The sequence below is a fragment of the Sarcophilus harrisii genome, chromosome 4 (assembly GCF_902635505.1).
Source record: "Sarcophilus harrisii chromosome 4, mSarHar1.11, whole genome shotgun sequence".
Lineage (NCBI taxonomy): Eukaryota > Metazoa > Chordata > Mammalia > Dasyuromorphia > Dasyuridae > Sarcophilus > Sarcophilus harrisii.
Window position 1 is genome coordinate 88,642,738 of NC_045429.1, and position 23,101 is coordinate 88,665,838.

At 31.3% G+C, this 23,101-nt stretch overlaps 1 protein-coding gene across 2 annotated transcripts in view; it reads right to left on the reverse strand.

Annotated features, from left to right (window-relative positions):
* KCNT2 (potassium sodium-activated channel subfamily T member 2) overlaps nt 1-23,101 on the reverse strand; it is a 542,167-nt gene that overhangs the window by 67,955 nt on the left and 451,111 nt on the right. For both annotated transcript variants that reach the window (XM_031937081.1, XM_031937080.1), the window contains one exon: nt 6,805-6,916. In XM_031937081.1, coding sequence (XP_031792941.1) covers nt 6,805-6,916 — 112 coding nt within the window. The remainder of the gene's footprint in view (nt 1-6,804; nt 6,917-23,101) is intronic.

Sequence of the window (23,101 nt, forward strand, 5' to 3'; positions counted from 1 at the left end):
AAAACCTCAAAATCAAATGCAGAAAGACAGAAATAGTAAATGCAATTTTTTCAGATCATGATGCAATGAAAATCACATGCAATATAAGGCCAAGAGAAAATAGACCAAAAGTTAATTGGAAATTAAATAATCTAATCCTAAAGAATGAATGGGTGAAACAGCAAAATCATAAACACAATCAATATTTTCATCCAAGAGAATGACAATAATGAAACAACATAGCAAAATTTTTGCAATGCAGCCAAAGCAGTAATAAGGGGAAATTTTGTATCTGTACATGCTTACTTGCATAAAATAGAGAAAGAGAAGATCAATGAACTGGGCTTACAACAATAACCAAAAAAAGCTACAAAAAGAACAAATTAAAAACACTCAAATACCAAATTTAAAATTCTGAAAATAAAAGGGGAGATTAATAAAATTGAAAATAAGAAAACTATTGAATTAATAGAGTTGGTTTCATGAAAAAACCAACAAAATAGATAAATTTTTAGTTAGTCTGTTTAGAAAAAGGAAAGAAGAAAATCAAATTGTTAGTCTCAAAAATGAAAAGGAAGAACTTTTTACCAATGAAGAGGAAATTAGAGCAATAATTAGGAGTTATTTTGCCCAATTATATGCCAATAAATTTAATAACCTGAATAAAATGGAAGAATATCTACAAAAATATAAATTCCCCAGGTTAACAGAAGAGGAAATAAATTATTTAGATAGTTCTATTTTAGAAAAAGAAATAGAACAAGCTATTAATCAACTCACTAATAAAAAAATCTCCATGGCCAAATGGATTTACATGTGAATTCTACCAAACATTCAAAGAACAATTAATTCCAATACTTAATAAACTATTTGAAAAAATATGGAAAAAAGGAGGACTACCAAATTTATTTTATGACACAGATATGGTGCTGATAGCTAAACCAATTAGGGTGAAAATGGAGGAAAAAAATATAGATCAATTTCCCTAATGAAATTTGATGCAAAAACCTTAAATAAATATTAGCAGTGAGAAAGTAATCCCTAGGACAATACATTATGACCAGCTACTATTTATACCAGAAATTCAGGGCTGGTTCTTTATTAGGAAAAACTATTAACATAATCAACTATATCAATAACCAAACTAACAAAAATCATATGATTATCTAAATTGATGCAGAAAAAACATTTGCTAAAATCCAATACCCATTCCTATTAAACACTAGAGAATATAGGAATAAATGGACTTTTCCTTAATATGATCAGTAGCATCTACTTAAAACCATCAGTAAGCATCATCTGTAATGGGGACAAACTAGAACCATTCTTAATAAGATCAGGAGTAAAACAAGGCAGCCCACTATCACTATTATAATTCAATATTGTATTAGAAATGTTAATTTAGGTAATAAGAGAAGAAAAAGAGATTAAAGGAATTAGAGTAGGTGATAAGAAACCAAATTATCACTCTTTGCAAATGATATAATAGTATACTTAAAGAACCCTATAAAAAACTACTAGAAATAATCCACAACTTTAACAAATTTGCAGGATACAAAATTATCCTGCATAAATCATCAGCAATTGTATATATTACCAACAAAGTCCAGTAGCAAGAGATAAAAAGAAAAATCCATTCAAAATAGCTGTTGATCATATAAAATATTTGGAAATCTATCTGCCCAGGGAAATCTATAGTTCCTGATACAAACCTAACTACAAAATACTTTCCACACAAATAAAGTCAGATTTAATCAGTTGGAAAAATATCAAGGGCTCATGGGTAGGCCAAGCAAATATAATAAAAATGACAATAATACCTAAAGTAATCTACTTATTTAGTGCCATACCAATCAGACTTCCAAGAAATTATTTCACAGATCTAGAAAAATTAATAACAAAGTTCATCTGGAAGAGCAAAAGGTCAAGAATTCAAGGGAATTGATGAAAAAAATGCTAATGAAGGTGACCTACCTGTACCCGACCTAAAACTATATTATAAAGCAGTGGTCATCAAAATCATTTAGAACTGGCTAAGAAATAGAGTAGTTGATCAGTGAAATAGGTTAGGTTCACAGGAAACAATATTCAATAACTATAGCAATCTAATGTTTTACAAACCCAAAACCCCCAGATATTGGGATAAGAACTCACTATTTGATAGAAACTGCTGTGGAAAATTTGAAACAAGTATTAAAGAAATTAAGGCTTGACCCATACCTAATGCCACATACCAAGAAAAGATTTAAATGGGTTCATGATTTAAACATAAAGAATGATCTTATAAGCAATTTAGAAAGACATAAGATAGTTTACCTGTCAGAACAGTAGAGAAGGAAGGAATTTGTGCTCAAAGAAGAATTGAAACTCATAATGGAACACCAGATAGATAATTTTGATTATATTAAGTTAAAAAGTTTGTGTACAAACAAAATTAATGCAGACATCAGAAGGGAAGCAATAAACTTGGAAGTCATTTTTACATTTAAGGGTTATGTTTAAGGCCTCATTTCTAAAATATAGAGAATTGACTCAAATTTAAAAGAATTCAAGCCCTTCTCCAATTGATAAATGTTTAAAGGATATGAACAGACAATTTTCAGATAAAGACTTTAAAACCATTTCTAATCATATGAGAAAGTGCTCTAAATCACTATTGATTAGAGAAATGCAAATTAAAACAACTCAGAGATACCACTACACACTTCTTACATTGGCTAAGATGACAGGAAAAGACAAGTATGAATGTCGGAACTACACACCTCTTACTTTGGCTAAGATGACAGGAAAAGACAAGTATGAATGTCGGAGGAGATGTGGGAAAACTGGTACACTTATACATTGTTGGTGGAACTGTGAACAGATCCAGCAATTCTGGAGAGCAATTTGGAACCATGTTCAAAAAGTTATAAAACTGTGCATACACTTTGACCCAGCAGTGTTTCTATTGAGTCTATATCCCAAAGAGATCTTAAAGGAAGGAAAGGAACCCACATGTGCAAAAATTTTTGTGGCAACTCTTTTTGTAGTGGCAAGAAATTGGAAACTGAGTAGTGGATGCCTATTAGTTGGAGAATGGCTGAATAAGTTATGATATATGAATGTTATGGAATATTACTGTTTTATAAGAAATGATCAGGAGGATGATTTTAGAGAGGCCTGGAGTGACTTACATGAACTGATGCTAAATGAAAAGAGCAGAACCAAAAATCATTATATATGGCAACATCAATATTATATAATGATCAATTCTGATGAACAAGACTCTTTCCAATGATGAGATGATTGATGCCAGTTCCAATGGTCTTGTGATTAATAGAACCATTTACACTCAAAGAGAGAGGACTGTAGGAACTGAATGTGAATCACAACATCACATTCTCACTCTTTTTGTTGTTGTTCCCTTGCATGTTGTTTTCTTATTCATTTACTATCTTTTTTTATCTGAGTTTTCTTTTGCAGCAAAAGAATTGTATAAATGTTTGTATACATTGGGCTTAACATATATTTTAACATGTTTAACATACATTGGATTGCTTGCCATCTACAGAAGGGATTGTGTGAAGAGAAAAATCTGAAACACAAGGCTATGCAATAGTCAATGTTGTCAAATTTTCTATGCATATGTTTTGAAAATAAAAAGCTTTAAAAATGAAAAAATAATAGATCATACATCACAATCTCAAGTGATATTAAGTCCTAGGGGGAAAAGGAATGAAAGAAAAGAAAAGGAAAAGAAACAGGCTTAGTTCAGTGTAAAGAAAAATAAATTCTGAAGACAGCAAATTTTCTTAAGAGTACAATTCATGTTATCTTCAAGAAGGGGAAATACTAAACGTTTAGAATTATTGCTAAAAAAAAAAAAAAAAAAAGTAATTGAAATGGAATCTACAATTATTGGGCTAGAGGCCTACTTTTAACCTCTACAAAAACTTTGTGACTTTGTGGCACATGTATCAAAGGCATTAAAAAAAAAGTTCTTTATTCTCTTTGGTGGTTTTCTGCTTTACTATCCTCTTTATTGAATTATCTTGTTACACACATATCTTTTTTGATTACTCTTTTCCATTTGTTTTTTTAAAAAAAATATATACTACTACTCATTTTCTGACTCCCCTCTTTCTATTGATGAGCAGAAACTCTTTTGTCCTCAAAGTTGTGTTGGTAGTGTTCACCAACATGACTCAAAGCTCTGAGTAACTCCTGGAAGGAAAGTCGTGACCCCACCTGAATTTCAGTGTTTTAGCCCTGATTCAAAATAACTCCCATTATTGTGCTTTTTAAAAATTTTGTTTTGTTTAATGTTTCTTTTAATATGACCATCATGAGAGGAGTAGGAAGAAAAGTTTCAGGAAAGAAGAAATAATAAAAATGTCTTGTCCTTGGGTAGAAGTAAGTGTATTTATCATCATCTAAGTTCATTTTAAGTTAAAGGTTTTGCCTTGCATGATGTCAATTTTAATCTTGCAATACAGAAGAAATGAGAACATTAGGTGGTAATGCCAATTGCAGTTTTCCAGCAATCCATGAATTTCTTTCTTCTGGAACTTACTGAGTAATGAACTTATTATGTATTTTTATATATATGCATATACATGTGCCCTTCATCTAACAGCATGTATATAATTTTTATATTCTCTATGAGTGATTAAAGATAATTCTTTCAATATGATGGTTGGATATTTTGCTAACAAAAAATGCTATTAAGAAATTCACTTAATCCAATTAATCTACTGTTCTATATATAAGATAGATTAATTAAAGTTATGTCAGTTAATATTTTCAGCCAAATAGTTTTATCATCTTATATAAAATATTTTGCTAGCCATACAGCTGCCACATGAGGCCACATTACTGTGCTTTCTTAATATGCTTTAATTTATATATTCAAAGTGCCTGTCACTAAAAATCCACATTAGCTCAAAGAGGAAAATACAAAAAAATATTTGGACTAATTATTTTCATTGTAGTTAAAAATAAATAAATAAATAAGATGTTGCCCTCCTACAGGAGAATGAATTTTTAAAAATCTTATTTGAATGTAAAGGAATATCCTTATCCATAAGAAATGATGAAACAGAAATTTCAAAGGAAACTGATAAAACTTCTATGCATTAATATTTTGTGAAATGAAGAAGTTTAATTTATAAAAAAACAACATTATCAAGGAAAAAACAATTTTGAAAGACTTTAGAGGTTTTGTCAGACAGATTATATGGAAATTTTGAAGTGTCCTTGACCAAGATTTGGATGCTCCAAGTCACATACCTCAAGAATATCATTTTAATATAGTTTACCTCTCATAATATTCATTTTAATTAATCATTAAATAATTAATGTTAATATTCCCATAGTGTTGGTATTAGTAACACTTATTCTTTTATTATATTATATATATTACATATATATATATATATATATATATATATATATATAACCATATAAGTGTTGGTAACACTTATTCTTTGAAGGACATATAAACTGGGAGCTCACCACGATTAGGATTCTTTTGTCTAAGAGAGATGGCCACATGACCATCCTTTTATGCATAAATTTGCCTTTTTATTTCACGTCATATGTGATATAACATGTCATCATTTAAAATTTTTTTTTTGAAATTTGAGATTTTTTAAATTATTATTTCAGCTTTTTTATTTACAAAACATATGCATGGGTAATTTTTCAACAATGACCCTTGTAAAACCTTCTGTTCCAATTTTTCCCCTCATTCCCCCACACCCGCCCTTTATGGCAGGTAATCCAATACATGTTAAATATGTTAATATTGCATAATATATTACATATTTTGTATGTACAATATACATATTACATGTTGCAATATATTACATAATATATATATATATATATATATATATATATATTTCCACAGATATCCTGCTGCACAAAAAAAAAAAAAGATTAAAATGATCTCTTCAGGAAGTTATAAATAAATTGCCCAATGTAATTTAATTCTTAAATAGTAAATTTAATATTAGAACTCGAATACTATAACCCTTAAGCAGAATTCTTTTCATCATACCATAACACAAAAGTCATTGCAGAAACAACTTAGGAGGAATAAGAACAAAAACAACAACAATATAAATATATAAAATGACAATAGTAATTGCCCAGTTCAGTGTCTATAAAATCACTTGGACCAATGATTCTGTGGAGGATTGAAGGGGAACCCAAAATGTTGGGGTTCCGGTATGGTGTGGCAAGGTGCCTTGAAAGAATTTACAGGCATGCACCCATCTCCAAGTAAAGGAGTAAAGTTTATTATAATTGTAATTGCATATGAAATTATTTGAAAGCAATGACATATATTACATAATAAATGTGTTATATTTTTCTAATATCAAATTTAATGAAATATAAATAAATATATTGTTTTGCCTCAATGCATTGATTTTATAATTTTATATATGTAGATTAAAAAAATAAATTGATAAAAATAATTGATGCCCTCAAGGAACTTATATCTCAGAACTGTTCCTTTATTATTCAATAATGATTTAAATGGCTAATATTTATGGATTTTTTTTATTTTTTATTTTTTTCCAAAGGAAGCTATTTTAAATCCATAAATAGTATTAGAATACATGCAATTCTATAAATTAGAAACTGTATCAAGAAAATTCAGAAAAGTCTATATTCAAGAGTAACAATAATTCTTTATAATTATGAAATTACACTCATTATATTTATATTTATTCCATTCCTAATAGTAAATTACCTAATGGAGAAAAAGTTTTAAAAAAAGAAATTAGTCCTTTAATTCAATTGAATTGGTTAAAAAATATTTTCAAATAATAATCTTACCTTTTCCAGTTTGGAAAGAGCAAGAGAGTAACAGTCTTTGGCTCGGAATTGCATAAATCTCATATTGGCTGGGTGAGTGAGTTCCGTGATAATACTTAAACTTGAAAATAACCTGAATTTTAAAGAAACATCATAGTTATACTTAAAGAAATAATAATCTGGCATTAGTACATTTTGAATGGAATTATTTTAAAATATATATAATCTTGTGTGATTTATAGTTAGGGTATTAAAAAAACAAAAAATTACATAATTATAATCATAAGCATTTCTCTTTGAAATTATTCCTACAGAATGTGAGAATAAATGACACATTTACCTAAAGAATAAATAATCCAACATTTTAGCAAAATAAAGAAATTATGTTTAGTAATTGGACTTAGAATTATTTTCTCTAAATCGACATAACAGTAAAGTAAGATAAATTTGTACAGCTGATTGAAGAAATTTAAGGTGAATATAGGTAGTTGTAGATTATATTTCTCAAGATGAAAAGTATTAAAAATGAAAGTTTATAGGATGAATATGCTGATTGACATAATTTGCATATAATGGGCTTCTTAACTAAGATTCTTGATGTCCTATAACTCTCTTTCCTAGGCACCCTGTAATTTTACATATAAAATCTTGTCATCACATTCAAATAGGAACAGAGATCTTTAAGCCCTTCTATCTATAAATTTATGATCCATCCAAATCTTCTTTTCATATGTGTAGTTCCTTTAAATCAATCATTTTACATAAAATGGCTTCAGTTTATTAAGGATTTGCAATAGTAAATAATAGTATATTTGATTGCAAAAAAAATCATCAATGTAATACTTAAGTTCAGAAATATTTGTACCTAGCCAAATACTCCAGATTTAAAAGAGACAAATTACAGGAGGGAAATGTTTAGATTCTATTCATTTACATGAAACTATCATGCTCCTAATCCCTATCTTTTCTACTCAATGAAAAAAAAATATTATTAAATATATCTTAAAAGACATTAAGAGCATTGTGTTCTACAAACTAAAGAGGGAAACAAGGTATTCAATTGCTTTGGTTAGTTTATATCTAAACTTTTGAACTGGCAAGGATAAGAAGTGAAAGGTTACCAATGATCATCAAGAAAAAAAATGTTATGCAGAAGAAAAATACTAAATTTAAATGGAACATGCATGATAGGATGGTTTGATTTTAAGGCTGTCATATTTGAATATTTATATTTGAATTATATTAGAAAATGGACTGAAGTCATGAATAGAATCCCCTTGGAAAGACTTAGACAAGTAGCTATAAAACATTTGGCTTTGTCCACTCAAAAATGACTTTCAGAGGGAAGAAATGTCATATGTACTCTCTTAGAAAATTTTCATTATTGAAGCTAGCAAAATTATTTTTCTCCTATTTCAATGAATTTTCTGAGCTTGAGAATATTCTTGGTACTTAGGCTCCCAGCAAAGACTATATATGAAGTATCTATAACCTAGGCTGACCTCAAGACTAGTCACACATAATTAATGTTTATATGGAAAATCTATTTAAATGCAAACTTTAACAAGGGGAAAATATCATTTCATTTTATCAGGGATCCTGATTTGGTTACCTTAGAATCCCAGAAAAAGATTTCACCTGACTTCTTGGGATTAAGGATATGTCAGTTGAAAAACTATAGAGCATCTATTGCTTTTAAGGCCATTATAAAACAGCTAATTTACTTCTTTCAGAGCATCCATTAATAACAAATATGCAAGCAAACCAATTGTCGTATGTTTCAGGGAACAGATATATTTTGAACCATGTGGCTTATACAAATATAACTAAAACTTCATAATAAAAACTCATATTGATGACATGCTTTAAGTGAAAAAATACTCATAATAACTTTAAGCTGAGGTAGTAATATAAGTCCTTATTGTACCCACTTAACAGAGAGAAGTGAGATTCAGATAAGTTCCCATAGTTGCCAAGATTTAACCCCAGATTATTTATTTTAATTCTAGTGCTATTTCTACTATAGCATGCTGCTACTGTCATATTATGCTACAACTACCAAAACCCAATCTATATTTCCATGACATTTTATAATAGGGGAAGGTTGATGCTGTTTTGCATCATTTGGATATCTGTTTTAGAAGATATAAGGGGAAAATGAAGATCAAAGAAATGTTTGAAAAGATTGTATTCATATAAAAATCAAGACAGGAATTACATACATTATATTTAGGGATAATTAGATAAGATAGATTATTTCTTATTAGAGTCTCCAAACTTTAAACTATAAGACAAATAGCTTCTTAAGCTATAAGTCTACTGTTTGCTAACCTATTATAAAGTTCATTTGCCTAACCACAAGAATGCTGACTAGAGGACCTCCACCCTTTTGAATGATGAGTGTGTGACTATAGGTAATTATAGCAGAGTATCTTGACATGATATATAATGTCTTCCAACTTATTTTTCTGCCTTCAGTTTGCCCTCTTTTGCTCAAAATGATGAGGAGCTCTTCTTCTGACCACTTAGAGAAAATGATACCTATCTTTTCCACCTGTAACCAAGTAAGTATCATGTGTCATGTCTTATCTTCCTGGTATATCAAGGTATATCATCCTATGAGACCCTGTGCTTTACCCCTTTTGTCTGAATATCAAGTACTATAAAACCAAGACTCTAAAAACAGATAACATCTGAGATTATAAAGAAGGCCTGAATTCCATTTCAATAAAATTTTAATAAAGGGCTATTGGCTCAGAGGTCTGCCTCAGTTTCATTTATTATACTATTGGACAATTTGGGGCTCCAATTTTGCACAATAAAGATTTGACAATGTCATTTGGGGGAAAACTATTCACATATATATGACATTTTTAAACAAAAGAAAATAAGATTAAATTTTAATACATATTCAAATATCCATAAATTGTAGGTACATTGATAAATAAAATTGTAGAAGACAGGCAAACAGATGGGTAGATAGATGGATAAGAGTTGTATGGTAAATTACAGAACAGGACAATTCAAAGTGGCCTGAGTTGATCATGGAGAATTGCAGAATGCATACAGGATAATGGTTTTCTGTGGTTTGGATAAACTGAGAAGAAAAGGCATTTTATTCATTCATCAAGGTCACTACATGAAGGTAGACTCTAACTACTTGGCTTACTAAAAATAGAACAAAAAAAGAGATATAAATATTACAGTTTTAATTGTATTATCAGATTACTTGTACTTGATACTAAGAAGATATATAATGGAACTCCTACATAGAGGAAAACTATTTAAAAATTAAGAGACTTGATTAAAAAAAGAAATGTGTATTCAAAATTAATAAACTTAATACAATTAAAAAAGGAAACAAGTTGAACCATAAATATATTGTACAAAGTAACACCTACACTGTGTGATGATCAACTATGAAAGATGTGGTTCTCCTTAGTGGTTCAATGATCCAAGGCAATCACAATAAATTTTGGATAAAAAATAAAATTTCCAGAGAAAAATGAAGAAGAATGTATGTAAATCAATACATGTAATGCTCACTTTTTTCTTTTTCTCCTTTTTTTCTATCATTGTTTTTTTCCCTTTTGTTCTGATTTTTCTCTCCCAACATGATTCATAAAGAAATGTGTATTTAAAAATAATTAATGCATTCCTATGCAACAAGAGAACTGTTCGGTTCTGCACACATATATTGTATCTAGGATACACTGTGACATATTTAGCTTGTATAGGACTGCTTGCTATCTGGGGGAGGGAGTGAAGGAAGGGAGGGGAAAAATCGGAACAGAAGTGAGTGCAAGGGATAATGTTATAAAAAAAATTACCCAGGCATGGGCTCTGTCAATAAAAAAGTTATAATAAAATAATAAAAAAAAACAATTAATGCATATATACAAATGAAAAAATAAAGAAAACTAAAACTAAATTAAAATTTTAGAAAGTTGAATCTAAGTAAATGAGAGCTTTTATTAATTCATAATATGATTAAGATGGCTTTTGAGTTGAAAAACATGTTTACTAGTAATGTAAATATATTTTATGTAATTTTAACAAACATGAAATTTGAGTTCTAAGCTATTGCCTCAGGATTCAGGGAACTCCCCCAAAAAACAGAAAAAGAAATAGTTTTTACCACTCACTACAATAAACCTTAAATGGATATGTGACTTGAACATTAAGAAGAAAAATAAATTATATATCTTCCAAAACTAAAACTAAACGTTGAATTCTTAAGCATACAAAACAATTAGAGACAATTACAAAATAATGGAATAGATAATTTTAATTATAAGGTAGTGAAAAGCTTTTGCACAAGTAAAAATAACATAATTAGATTAAAAAGGGAAAAAATTGACTGGGGAAAATATCTGTATCTAATATTTTTTATAATAATACTACATCCAAAATTTGTGGTATTCCCTAACACCATATTGTTTGGTGTAGATAAATGAACACTACATGATTCTCTTCTGTTGGTCTTATTCTATCACTCACTCAAGAATTTTAAGAAGAAATGGTGGGGGGATGACTTGGGGAAGGGAACACTTGGCAAAAAATATAGCCACGTGGAATTCATCGGCTGGAAAGTTTTATCACAGCAGGGGAGGAAAAGGCCTTAAGGGAAAAATTATCAGTTGAAGCTTGGCCCAGAATATCTCCATCTAGCAAATCTATGTACCAAATGCCAGACCTCAAGCCATATGGCAGCTTCTAGTGCATTTATCTGAAAATTCTCTTGAGGAATTACAGAGTAAATACATTTAGGCTGCTGCAAATTGTCATAGTCAATTCTCAATTATCCAAAACAATTCCAAATGAGTAGATTATTTTAGTTCAATTCAATTCAACAAACAATTATTATGCTTTTAATATATATGAGCACTATGCAAAGTTTTAGAGATACAAAATAAAAAATAAGAAAAAATTTTCTTCCAGAAACTAAGAATATATGTTGGAAAATAAAATAATGCATAACATAACAAAATATGTATAATAAGTGGAATAAAGAAAGAAGAGATGGAAGAAATCTGTCTTATGTGGGAAAGACAGGGAAGAATTCTTGGAGGAAGTGTTCCTAGATATGGACTTTGAAATAAAAAGAGTTAAATTGAGAGAGATATAGAAGAAATGAGGAGTTCCAGGCATGACATCAGACAGGCAAGATTAGGATGAGGTTGAATGAGAGCTATTCTGGAATAATGGAATGTAGATAGGGCACATGAAGAATAGTATCATGAAAGAAAGCTAGAAAGATAGGTTGGAGTCAGATAATAAATGTAATAAATCAATTAAGAAGTATAAATTTAATCATATATATAATGTGGATCTACTGAAAGTCTACAGCCTAATAATTTCAATTTAGTCATTTAATGACACATCCCATCCCATCTCCATTTCCAGCACATACTAAATTATTTTTGACTAAAGTTATTAAAAAAGTGGTATCATGAAATGATTTCTATTTCACCTCCTATTCTTTGATGTCTAGAAGAGATTACAGTATGTATACTTATAATGCAAGTAGGTCAACAAAGAAGCAAAACAAAGGGCAAAAATACTTTAATAAATGAATAATCAATACTAGAATTCAATGTTACTGCATATGATGTATAAAATAATACATAAATTGTAGGGAATGCAAAAAGAAATAAAATATGGTTCTAGCCATCAAGAATCAAATAATACTATAAGGAAAGTAAGAAAATAACAAAAATAAATATACTGCAATGCATAACAAGGCAAATACAAGTATAGAACATTGCTAAATAATTGTTTTGAAACAGACATTTAGAAAAAAGTCATTTTGTTTGGAATAAGAGGAGAAAGCAAAGTGAATTTAAATAGATGAATATGGGATAGGGCACAAGCCACTCAATTTCTCTGTAAAGCATAAGACAAGAATCTGCAGAGCGAGAAAAAAGTCATTGGATTCAGTCAGATAATTTGAGTCATTATCTTTCTCTGACATTTATTAGCTATGTAATCTCAGTCAAAAGAAATATTTTCCATGTTCTTTAGTTTCTTATCTATATGTATTATTTATCTCATAAACTACATAAATCATAAAGTGTGATATTAAAATCAACTACATTCTTCCCATTTTCTTCTTATACTATATGAATTTCAAATAGAAATAACTAGGACAAATTGCTATTGTTCAATTGTTATTTTACATTTAACATTTGCATACTGTTAAAAAGATAGATAAAATGATGGCTTTTTGTAATTAAAGTGCTAAGAAGTTCATTTCCTGGTTCACTGAATGCATTTTCATAATAACTCTAGTAACAGACATGATCAGGATGAAAGCTATTTCATCTTATTTCCAAATAAGATGATTTCTTTCTTATTTTCTGATTTTCTTCTGCTAGTTCCTTATATTTTGAGATCTGAGTATTCCACATAATTCAGAGGTCATTCAGTATTAAAAGTTGTTTTTAGATTTTTATCAATAAATATTGTTGTAGGAAATAAACTTGCATTGAAATTCAAGTCATAAGTAACTATGATAAATAATTTTACACAATACAAAAATTTTATTGGTCCAACTTAGATTTTATTATGTTCTAAACAAAGATTAGAATTCTAATGGTCAGATAAAGAACTTTCTTTTTATATATTGCAAATATTAAAATTTCTTAGGTTACAATGGTCACAGATGCTTAGTAAAATAAAGTTATGATTTTATGCTTCTTCCAATATCATTAAGATTAAACAAGCTGAGAAAAAGATAATGAAAACATGAAAGGGGATATGTAAAAATTGAGACACTAATACATTGTTGGTGAAGTTGTGAAGTGATCCAATATTTCTGGAAAGTAATTTGGAACTGTGTCCAAAGGGCTATCAAACTGTTCATACCCTTTGACTCAGCAGTGACACTATTTGCTCTGCATTCCAAGGAAATAATAAATGAGAAAAAGGATCCACATGTCCAAAAATGTTTGTAGCAGCTCTTTTGTGGTGGCAAAGAATTGGAAAATGAATGTGCCCATTAATTGGAGAATGGCTGAATAAGTTATGATATATGGAAGGAATGAAATATTATTGCTCCATAAAAATGATGAACAAGATGATTTAGAAAGGACTGGAATATATCCTTGAAAAGATTTAGTAAGGAAGACAAAAAACACTTTTTTCTTAAGTGATAGGTTGATTGAGACTCACAGAATGAGAAGGCATGGATGGGTTCCACTCTGCACCATTTGATGCAGAACCTGTGTGGATAAAATCACAGACCCATCAGAGTAAATGACTTTTTGCAGGCATTTATATAATGTATAACAGTAATATAATATATAGGATAGTTTAAAAAAGAAGTTAATATTAAACCAGTCAAATGGTTTCAGTGAGTCATGAAAAAGGTTAGATTATGATAACTTCCATTTATATGTGATGTTACTTCTATAGCAATGAACTATTTCTCAAAAAAGATGCTTTAATCTGAAGAAATACAATGCTGCCATCTAGTGAAAATCTAGTTACAAAGAAACCATCTCAAAAATAATTATTTAATTATGGTATCTAATTATTACTTTTTTTTATCATATCACTTCATTATATAGTATTTACTGGTATAGATGGCTAAAAATAATTAAAAATTATAAAAATGTAATTATGAGCTTTAAAACACAACACCTTAATACTTTTGATGTTAAATTATTTACCAATATTGTATTAGCTATTTTACTATGAACTACTTAATTAAGCTCTCCAAGTTGAGATTTTTCTCACCACAAGAGTAAGAAGTTCACTATATCATACATTTAGTATTCACAGGATCTTTTAACTCATTTGGAGTCAATCAATAAATCAATCAACTAGCATTCATTAAGAGACTTCTGTGCCAGGAGATTTATAATAGTTCAGGTTATAAATAAAATAAATTAAAATAATCTTATTTAAATGGAGTTTATATTCAAATGGGAAAAAACACAAGTACATTATAAGAATACAGAAAATAAATTTAAAAAGAATAAGTACAACATAGTTCAATGCAATGTAGTTTGGGAAGTAGTGTACTGTTTTTTGGAGGGATCAGAAATGGCTTTACACAGGAGATGATACTTAAATTATATCTTGAACAGAAGGATTATATGAGGTAGAGGGAATAAAGAAGGGAATTCCAAGTGTCATGGATGACTAGACTGAAGGGACAGACAGGATGAGGAACTAAAAAAAGTTTTCCTGGATTGGAACAATTTGTTTAGTATGATGAATTATGTTCACCAAGGTTAGGATATTAAGTTTATTAAATTGTAATCAGCTTGTGAAGGTTTTTGTTTTTGTTTTTTAAGGTAAACAGAGAAGCTCATCCCAAAGGCACTATGTAATCACTAAATTATTGACTGGGGAAGTAACATGCTCAAGTATGTGTTTAAGGAAAATCACTTTCCATAAATATGTAGGATGAATTTTAGGGGTGAGAGATTTGAAACAATGACACAAATCAGATGTTTCAATAATTTTTATGAGAGTTGACTGGGGCCTGAGCTAAGTTAGTTTACAGATAAGGAAACTGAAATCCAGGAGACTATCTGATTTATGCAAAATCATATAGATATTGAGTGGCTGAACTAGGATTTTTAATGCTATTTTTTCAATTAATAAAAATCTATTTCTTCTTCCTTTCCACTCCAATCAATGGAAAAGAAAAAAAAAAAAAAAAAAAAACAGACAAACACAGATTTGAACATATATCCTTTGCTTTCAAATCCAGAAGTTTCTTCACCATGACACACTGTTATTAGAAAAGAAAAGATAAAGTACTAATATGGAGATAGACTCAATACTATGTGAACACTGACTCATTATGGAAAATTAGGAAAGGGAAGAGTCAAAAATAAAAAGCCAGGGTACAGTCAATAGAAACAGGAAATTTAGAATAGGGGTTGGGCAAGTTTAGGGAACTCCTAACAGATTACTTATACATTGATGAATAATTTTTTCACTGGGTTCTAGGGGGCAAAACTTGACTATTTGAAACTAAGAATTTTTTGTATAAGTATTTGGCTTAGAAATTCATCCTGTTAGTATCACCTATCACCACTTATTTCCCTTTGCACAAAAGGGACTAATTGTGCTTTGAAGGAATCTGAAGTGTTTTTTGCTTTGATGGCACAAGGAAGCATTAGAATTTCCAAATTAAAAGGTCATGCATGTTTTAAGCAAGTCATAAATAAGAGTTGCTGTGTTTACAATGTTCTGCAATGTTCCACAACTCTATATTGAAATTTAGCTTCAAATATGAGCATGGCCCTCATTTATAATGCCTGGGCTAGCTTGCCAAAGATGAATCCTGGACAGTCTGGAGCCTTAAGTCCTCTCTCCTCAGCATGCTATGGCAGAGAGGCTCTGACCCTTTCCCTCAACCCTCCAATCCTTGCCTCTGATTACACATTCAGCAAGTGACAATCCTGAGGAGAGCCATCATATGTTTATAGAGCCATTATCACACCTTGAGTAGATAATTAGCTTTAAGTGCCCTGCTGTCAGATTCAAATACACCTTTTCAGAGTTCTAGCCCTCTACATCTTCCACTTTCTTTTGTTTTAGAACACAGGTGGTCACACCCTCCCTGACTTCTCAGGGAGGTGAGAACCTCAAGAAGGAGGTGATGACATCCTCCCTGACTTCTCAGGAAGAGAGATGAAAAACACCAAAGGGAAGTGGGGAGTCAAACCAGATATTGCTAGCAAGTTTCTGGGCTGCAGGGTCTTACTAAAAACAGGTATATATAAATCCATCACTATGGGAGGTATTACATAAGCACATAGCAATATAGCACAGGATAGTAGTGATAACTCTCCACACAGCTGGGGTAGGCTCAATGTGGTGTAACAAACATGAATTGTACATGCAAGTAGTGATATAACAAACAATATGAATCAACATGGTATTGTAAAAGATTTCCAGAAGTCCTAGAAGGAGGGTAAATAAATTACAGTCACACATGCATCTCCTTCAGCAGGCAAGGAATAGTCCAAAATCAATCTATTGTCCATTACTTCATGAGTCAGGGAATCCAATGATTCCTGCAGATTTTGAAACCCTGCAATAGTTTTATAATTTCTCAAGGAATCCAATGATTCCTGAGGGTTTTGAAGTCCTGCATTAGTATCCTTAACAATTTTTGATGTCTATGACTCAATTGCATAACTGCCATGCTCTTTCAGTGGTGAGCACAGTCAGGGATGGAAGCTCCCCATGTTTCTTGGCTCTTCTTCATTTCAAGGGTCTTTTCTGTCTCTCTCTGATGGACAAGGTAAATACGGCTCATTGGCACCCATCTGATTTCTTCTGCATCTGTAGAGATACAAGCAAACCCTCTCCCCCAAGTAGTTAACCTATCTGGTCCCCTCTATTCACCACTTTCTGGATCTCTCCACATCATCTGATAATTATCTAAAGATAGGGGAGCTGCTTGTACTGGACACTGCCCATCCAGTGGGTTATAAAACCTGTCTGCCGAGCCAGTGCATCTTTATCAAAAATCAATAAGTTAATTGCATAAAGAGCTAAATTTAGAAGTTCTCTAGGGGATCGCCTTTTCTTTTGTTTTTGAAGGAGTGTCTTGAGCTCTCTGTTTCTCCTCTCTACTATTGTAGTTGTACTATTGTAGAATTAAAAGGCAAGCCAGCAGTGTGTAAAATCTTATACTGTGCACAAAAGTATGCAAAATATTTAGAAGTAAATACAGGTCCATTATCTGTTTTTATTGTTTGTGGCACACCCATAATTGCAAATGTTTGTATAGGAATTCAGTGACCACTCGGGCTGTCTCTTTTGCTGCTGGTATTGCAAAAGTGAATCCTGAAAAGGTGTCTACCACAACATGGACAAAAGACAGACAACCAAAAGATTTATAATGGGTCACATCCATTTGCCAAATTTCATTGGGTCTCAAACCATGGGGGTTCTTCCCTGGAGGGAGCATAGGAGCATGGAAAGGAAGGCAAGATGTGCAGGCTTTTACTATGCTCCTAGTTTCCTCTTTTGTTATCCCAAATTGCAGACATAAAGCTCGAGCAGCCTGATGATATTTAGAATTAGATTCTTGGGTTGCCTGAAATAAAGGAATATTGACTAATGTGGTTATAAGGCTGTCTGACTTTGAATTTCCATAAAAAATAGGAACTGGAAGTCCACTATGAGAGTGGATATGCAAGATATAACTCTTACCTGGATGCTTTCTCACTTGCTCTTGAAGTTCCTTAAAGAGCTGATATATATTAAAAGCTACCAATTTTATTTGGGCTGTGGCAATTCTTTGTACCACACCTACTGAATAAGCTGAATCAGATATTATATATACATCTCCTGGATAATAAGGAAGAGCTAGAATGATTGCATACAATTCATTCTTCTGAGTGGATGGAAAAGGAGTTCTGACTACTCTCTTTATAGTTAAGTCACAAAAGTATACAGCAAAAATGTTATGTTTGGATGCATCTGTAAAGATAGTTGGTCCTTTAAGAGGAACCTTAGAAACCTTTACTTCAAGAATCCCTTCCCAATTATGTAATAGCTGGGTTATCTTTCATGGAGACCCGTGTGTAAAATTTGAAGCTGTGGCCGATAAAATTTGCCATTGTGGTGTGGTTTCACAGCATACATTAATTTGTGCCTTGGTATAAAAAGCATATATCTTATCAGGTCTTATTCCAGATAATTGTACTGCTCACTTAATGGTCTTTAATAAAATTCTAGCTGCAAGCACTGAGTAAGGAGTAAGTCTTTGTTCTGGTTGTGCTGGGAGGTTCACCCACTCTATCACACTGTCTCCTTGACGAAGGACTGCTGTAGCCCCCCCCCCTTTTTTTTTTCTTTTTTTTTTTTTAGCAAAAACTGATATTTGCAAGGCTTTTTGAGTGACTCTTTCAACCACATTGGATAAAGCCAGTTCAACTTCTCTCAAAGTCTCGAGTTTCTTTTGGGAGCTGGTGTGGTGAGTTTAAAGCACTGTTTCCCCTTAAAATATAATATAATATTTGTAATTGATAGTTAGTTAAGCCTAACACTAGACACATCCATTGGATAACTCCTATCAATTTCTAAAAGTCATTTAAGGTGTTTAGCTTCTCTGTTCTTAAGAAAAGTTTTGGTACTATAAGCACCTTAGGATATACTTCATATCCTAAATACTAAAAGGAGCATGTCTTTGAATTTTTTCTGGAGCTATATGCAATTTTTAGTTCCTTAACGTTTTTATGATCTTTTATAAATATGCTTCTAACATTTGCTCCTGACATGCACACCCCAATATATCATCAATATAATGTAACAACATAACTTTTTGAAATGCTTTTCTTATTAGAGTAAGAGCAGCAGCCATACACATTTGACACATAGGCTAGTTTTCATTCCCTGTGGCAAAACTGCCCATTCATATCCTTTATAAGGCTCAGCTAAGTTAATGCTGGGCAGTAAAAAGGCATCTGGAGGGATAGAATAGAAACAATCCTTAATGTCTATAACCCAAAGAGAACATTCTCTAGGCAATTCAGTAGGAGATGGAAGGGCAGGCTGAAGAGTTTCCATAGTTTCCATCTATTCATTTACTTTTCTTAAATTAGTCAACATCCTCCATTTTCCATATTTCTTTTTTACAACAAATACAGGGGAATTCCAAGGACTTAGAGGAGGTTGTAAGTGTCCTTGGTCAAGTTGTTCCTGTACTATATGTTATAAGGCCTGAACTTTTCACTAGCTAAGTGCCACTGTTCTATCTATGCTGTTGTATCAGTTTTCCATTGAATAGGAACAGATGAAAGTGCTGGCAGGCCTTCAACAACAGCCCTGCCTAAAAAGCTGAAGTACTCATTTGTAATCCTGTTATAGAATGTCTCTTCCCCATAGATTGTTGGGGGATTTTTTCAACTATAAAAGGAGTAAAAACTCCTGTTTCATCTTCAAATGTCCATCTCAAAGGGCTAATTTCAGCTATTATTTATTCTCCTACACCATACATATAGGTGTCTGCTTTAATCTTTGGCCAATGACTGTGCCGGCACTTCTAATGACTGTACAATCTTGATCTGTGTCTACCAACCCTTTCAATGGTATGCCATTTACATAGATAGTGAGCATAGGTTGGTCAGCTATAACAGCTGCAGTCCAGAATAATCCTGGATTCTGTTGCTGGGAATCAAAATATGGGCAACTATCACCAAATTACCTATTAGGAGTCTCTATCAGTAAACCCGATGCTACTACTTCTCCTGGTTAATGTCATGCATTGTCTACCTATATTAGTGACTGGGATATTATTTACACATTCCCCAGTTTCCCACATCAGTATATGGATGGACACTGTTTTGTAAGCACTCTCATGAGGTGAAATGGCCAAGCCTACTGTATGTGGAGGCAAAAGATCTATAGGCTGGAAATGGACAGATTTCACCTCTCCGGGGATATCTCAGTAGTCCCAGCTGCATACAAAGCTATTCTCCCAAATTATAATCACTTTCTCCCATCAGGTTGCTTCTCACCTGATTGATCGTTTTGGAATACTGAATTTCTAATATACTTTGGGTATATAATTGGCTGCCATCATGCTCCAAGTGTTTTTTGCCTTGGGTCCTGGGACTGGGCTCTGCATTCTGTTTCCCTGAATCAATCTATATTCTGATGCCCAATGGAAACCTCTGTTGCATTTTGGACATGGGGTTCTGGGTCTTGTTTTCCCACCCTGTTTTCTTACTCTATATTTATGTGAACATTGAGCTTTCAAATGCCCTACTTTAACACAATGAAAGCATTGATGAGTCTCTTTGGAAGTCCCTTGCCAAAAGGGACCTTGTCTTCCCATGTTCATATCTTGAGAAGTCTGCAACATAGCCTGGGTATAAAAAATATTTTCCTTATATTATATTCCTTATATTCCTGCTTATATTATATTCCTTTAGGAGAGTACCAGGGAATATAAACTACCTGAGGGAATGGATTGTTCTATTTTTGTCTCTGTATTCCTCAATGCCTTGAATATGGTAGATTCTTTATCAATGCTTGCAGAATAAACAAATGAATGAATATGATGAATCCAAATTAAAAGAAAAGAAAAATTTCTTAGCTTACACATTTTTATAACATAGCTCCTAACTACTTCTTCAGACTTCTTTTACTAGACAATATTCATTTGCCATAATCACTCCCTTCCATGTAAAATCTACATACATGGCTATACCCTCAAATAGATCATAAGCTCTTTAAGGACAACGAGTAGGTTATTTTTAGCTTAAAAAAAATCTCCAGGAGTCAGCATAGACTTTTTCTGTAGCAGCTCTTTAGTAAATATTTTAAAATTTAAACATAGTAGAGGTAATTGTTTAAATATTTCTTCAATTTTTCTTTTATTTTACTGTTTTGAAGGACACTGCTAATCAAATATAAGAAGTACAAATTGCACCCAGGTCTTCCTGACTCAGAAATCAGTTCTCTATATTATGCCACATTGTTATATATACATGTGTGTATGTATACATATTATTATAAAACTTTATAGAACAAGCAAGAAGAATCTAGAAATCCAGAAGAAACTCGGAATAAGAAAAAATGGTAATTTTTAAGTCCTTTGTATCTTGTACAATTTTCTTTCCTTTCCTCTAATTCACATGGAATAATTTGTAAACATTTATTTTTTCATTGTTTAAAAAAGAAGTCCTTAAGTAATAAAACTATCATGTTTTTACTGTATCTTAAAATGCATCAACTATTGACAATTATCATAAATATTCTGTATGCAATTTGGGCCAATATTATTTGGTTCAGTATTCCCTAATTATATAAGTTTGTGCCAGCTACTATAAATGCCAAAAATGACTTTGTAAAAGCACATACACTACATTTAAGCATTTGAAATGATCTATTTCAGTTTACTAAATACATTTCTCCTAAAACACATTAAATGGTTTCTGAAATTCTGGGCATGAGAACAAATGCAACCCTCTAAAAATAACTATTTTTTTTCAGCTACTGAAAACCTGTTATTTAATAGAATCTTTGAGTTGGAAGGGACCATTAGAAATCATTCCAATCCAATTCAGAATATATTATCCCTCTTCTATGTGATAGATCCTTTGTTAAGTGCAATATAAGAAAACACTATACAACATCAATCTTAAAAATTAAGTAATGTTATTTTATTTTCCTACACAAGTGTAAGTGAACAAAACTAAAACCAACCATCCAGGTTAATTATAAGTAAATTTTCTGTCTTCATAAGGGGCAACATGGTCTACTGTATAGAATACTAGATTCATAGTTGAGGTCCTAGCTTTGAATCCTGTCTCTTATTAACTACCTAAGTGATCTTGGATAAGTCATTTATATTCCATGGGATTTCATGGAATGAAATGAGCTGTAGAGATATAGATATAGATAGCAATGTATATATATGCACATGTTTGTATGTACACATATGCACGCATACACAAAAATGTGTGTGCATAATGTCTTCATAAAAGGAGTGGATTATTTAAGAGAAGCATCAAATGAAATAGAATCAGTCTTGTAGTTAGGAAGGTTTGAGAGGCATCCATATAGAAAAATTGACTGAAGGAATATGATTGTCAAGAGAGAGAATAGAAAGAAAATAAATGAGAGTCAAGGATAGAATTTTAAGAAATGCTAGTATTTTGGAAGGAAGAGAAAAAAGGGGAAATAAAGAATCGGTGTCATGGTCAGAGACTTGGGAAAAAATCCTAAAATAAGATCATGGAAATGAAGAAGTGCTGGAGAAACAAGAAAGGGAAGGTCAAATACCATCAAATGCTGAATAGAAGTCAAGGAAGGTAGCAATGGAGAAAATGCCTTTAAACTGGCTATTGAGGTCATTGATGATTTTTGAAAGATAAAAACTGCCAGTATGGCAGTGGAGAATTATTTTAATTTGTATTTCTCTAATCAATAGTGATTTAGATCATTTTTTCATATGATTATAGGTGACTTGTATTTCTTCATCTGAAAATTGTTCATATCCTTCATATCAATTGGAAAATGACTTATTTTCTTATAAAATTGACAAAGTTCTTTATATATTTTAAAAATAAGATCTTTATCAGAAACACTGGCTGTAAAAATTTTTCCCAATTTTGTGCTTCCCTTTTAATCTTGTTTCTTTTCTTTCTTTTCCTTTTTTTTTTTTTTGTAAAACCTTTTTAATTTAATATAATCAAAGTTGTCCATTTTGGATTACATAATGTTCTCTAGTTCTTGGTCATAAATTCCTCCCTTCTCCAAATATCTGACATATAATTATCCGTTAGTATGCTAATTTGTTTATCCTTTATACCCAAATCATGTACCCATTTTG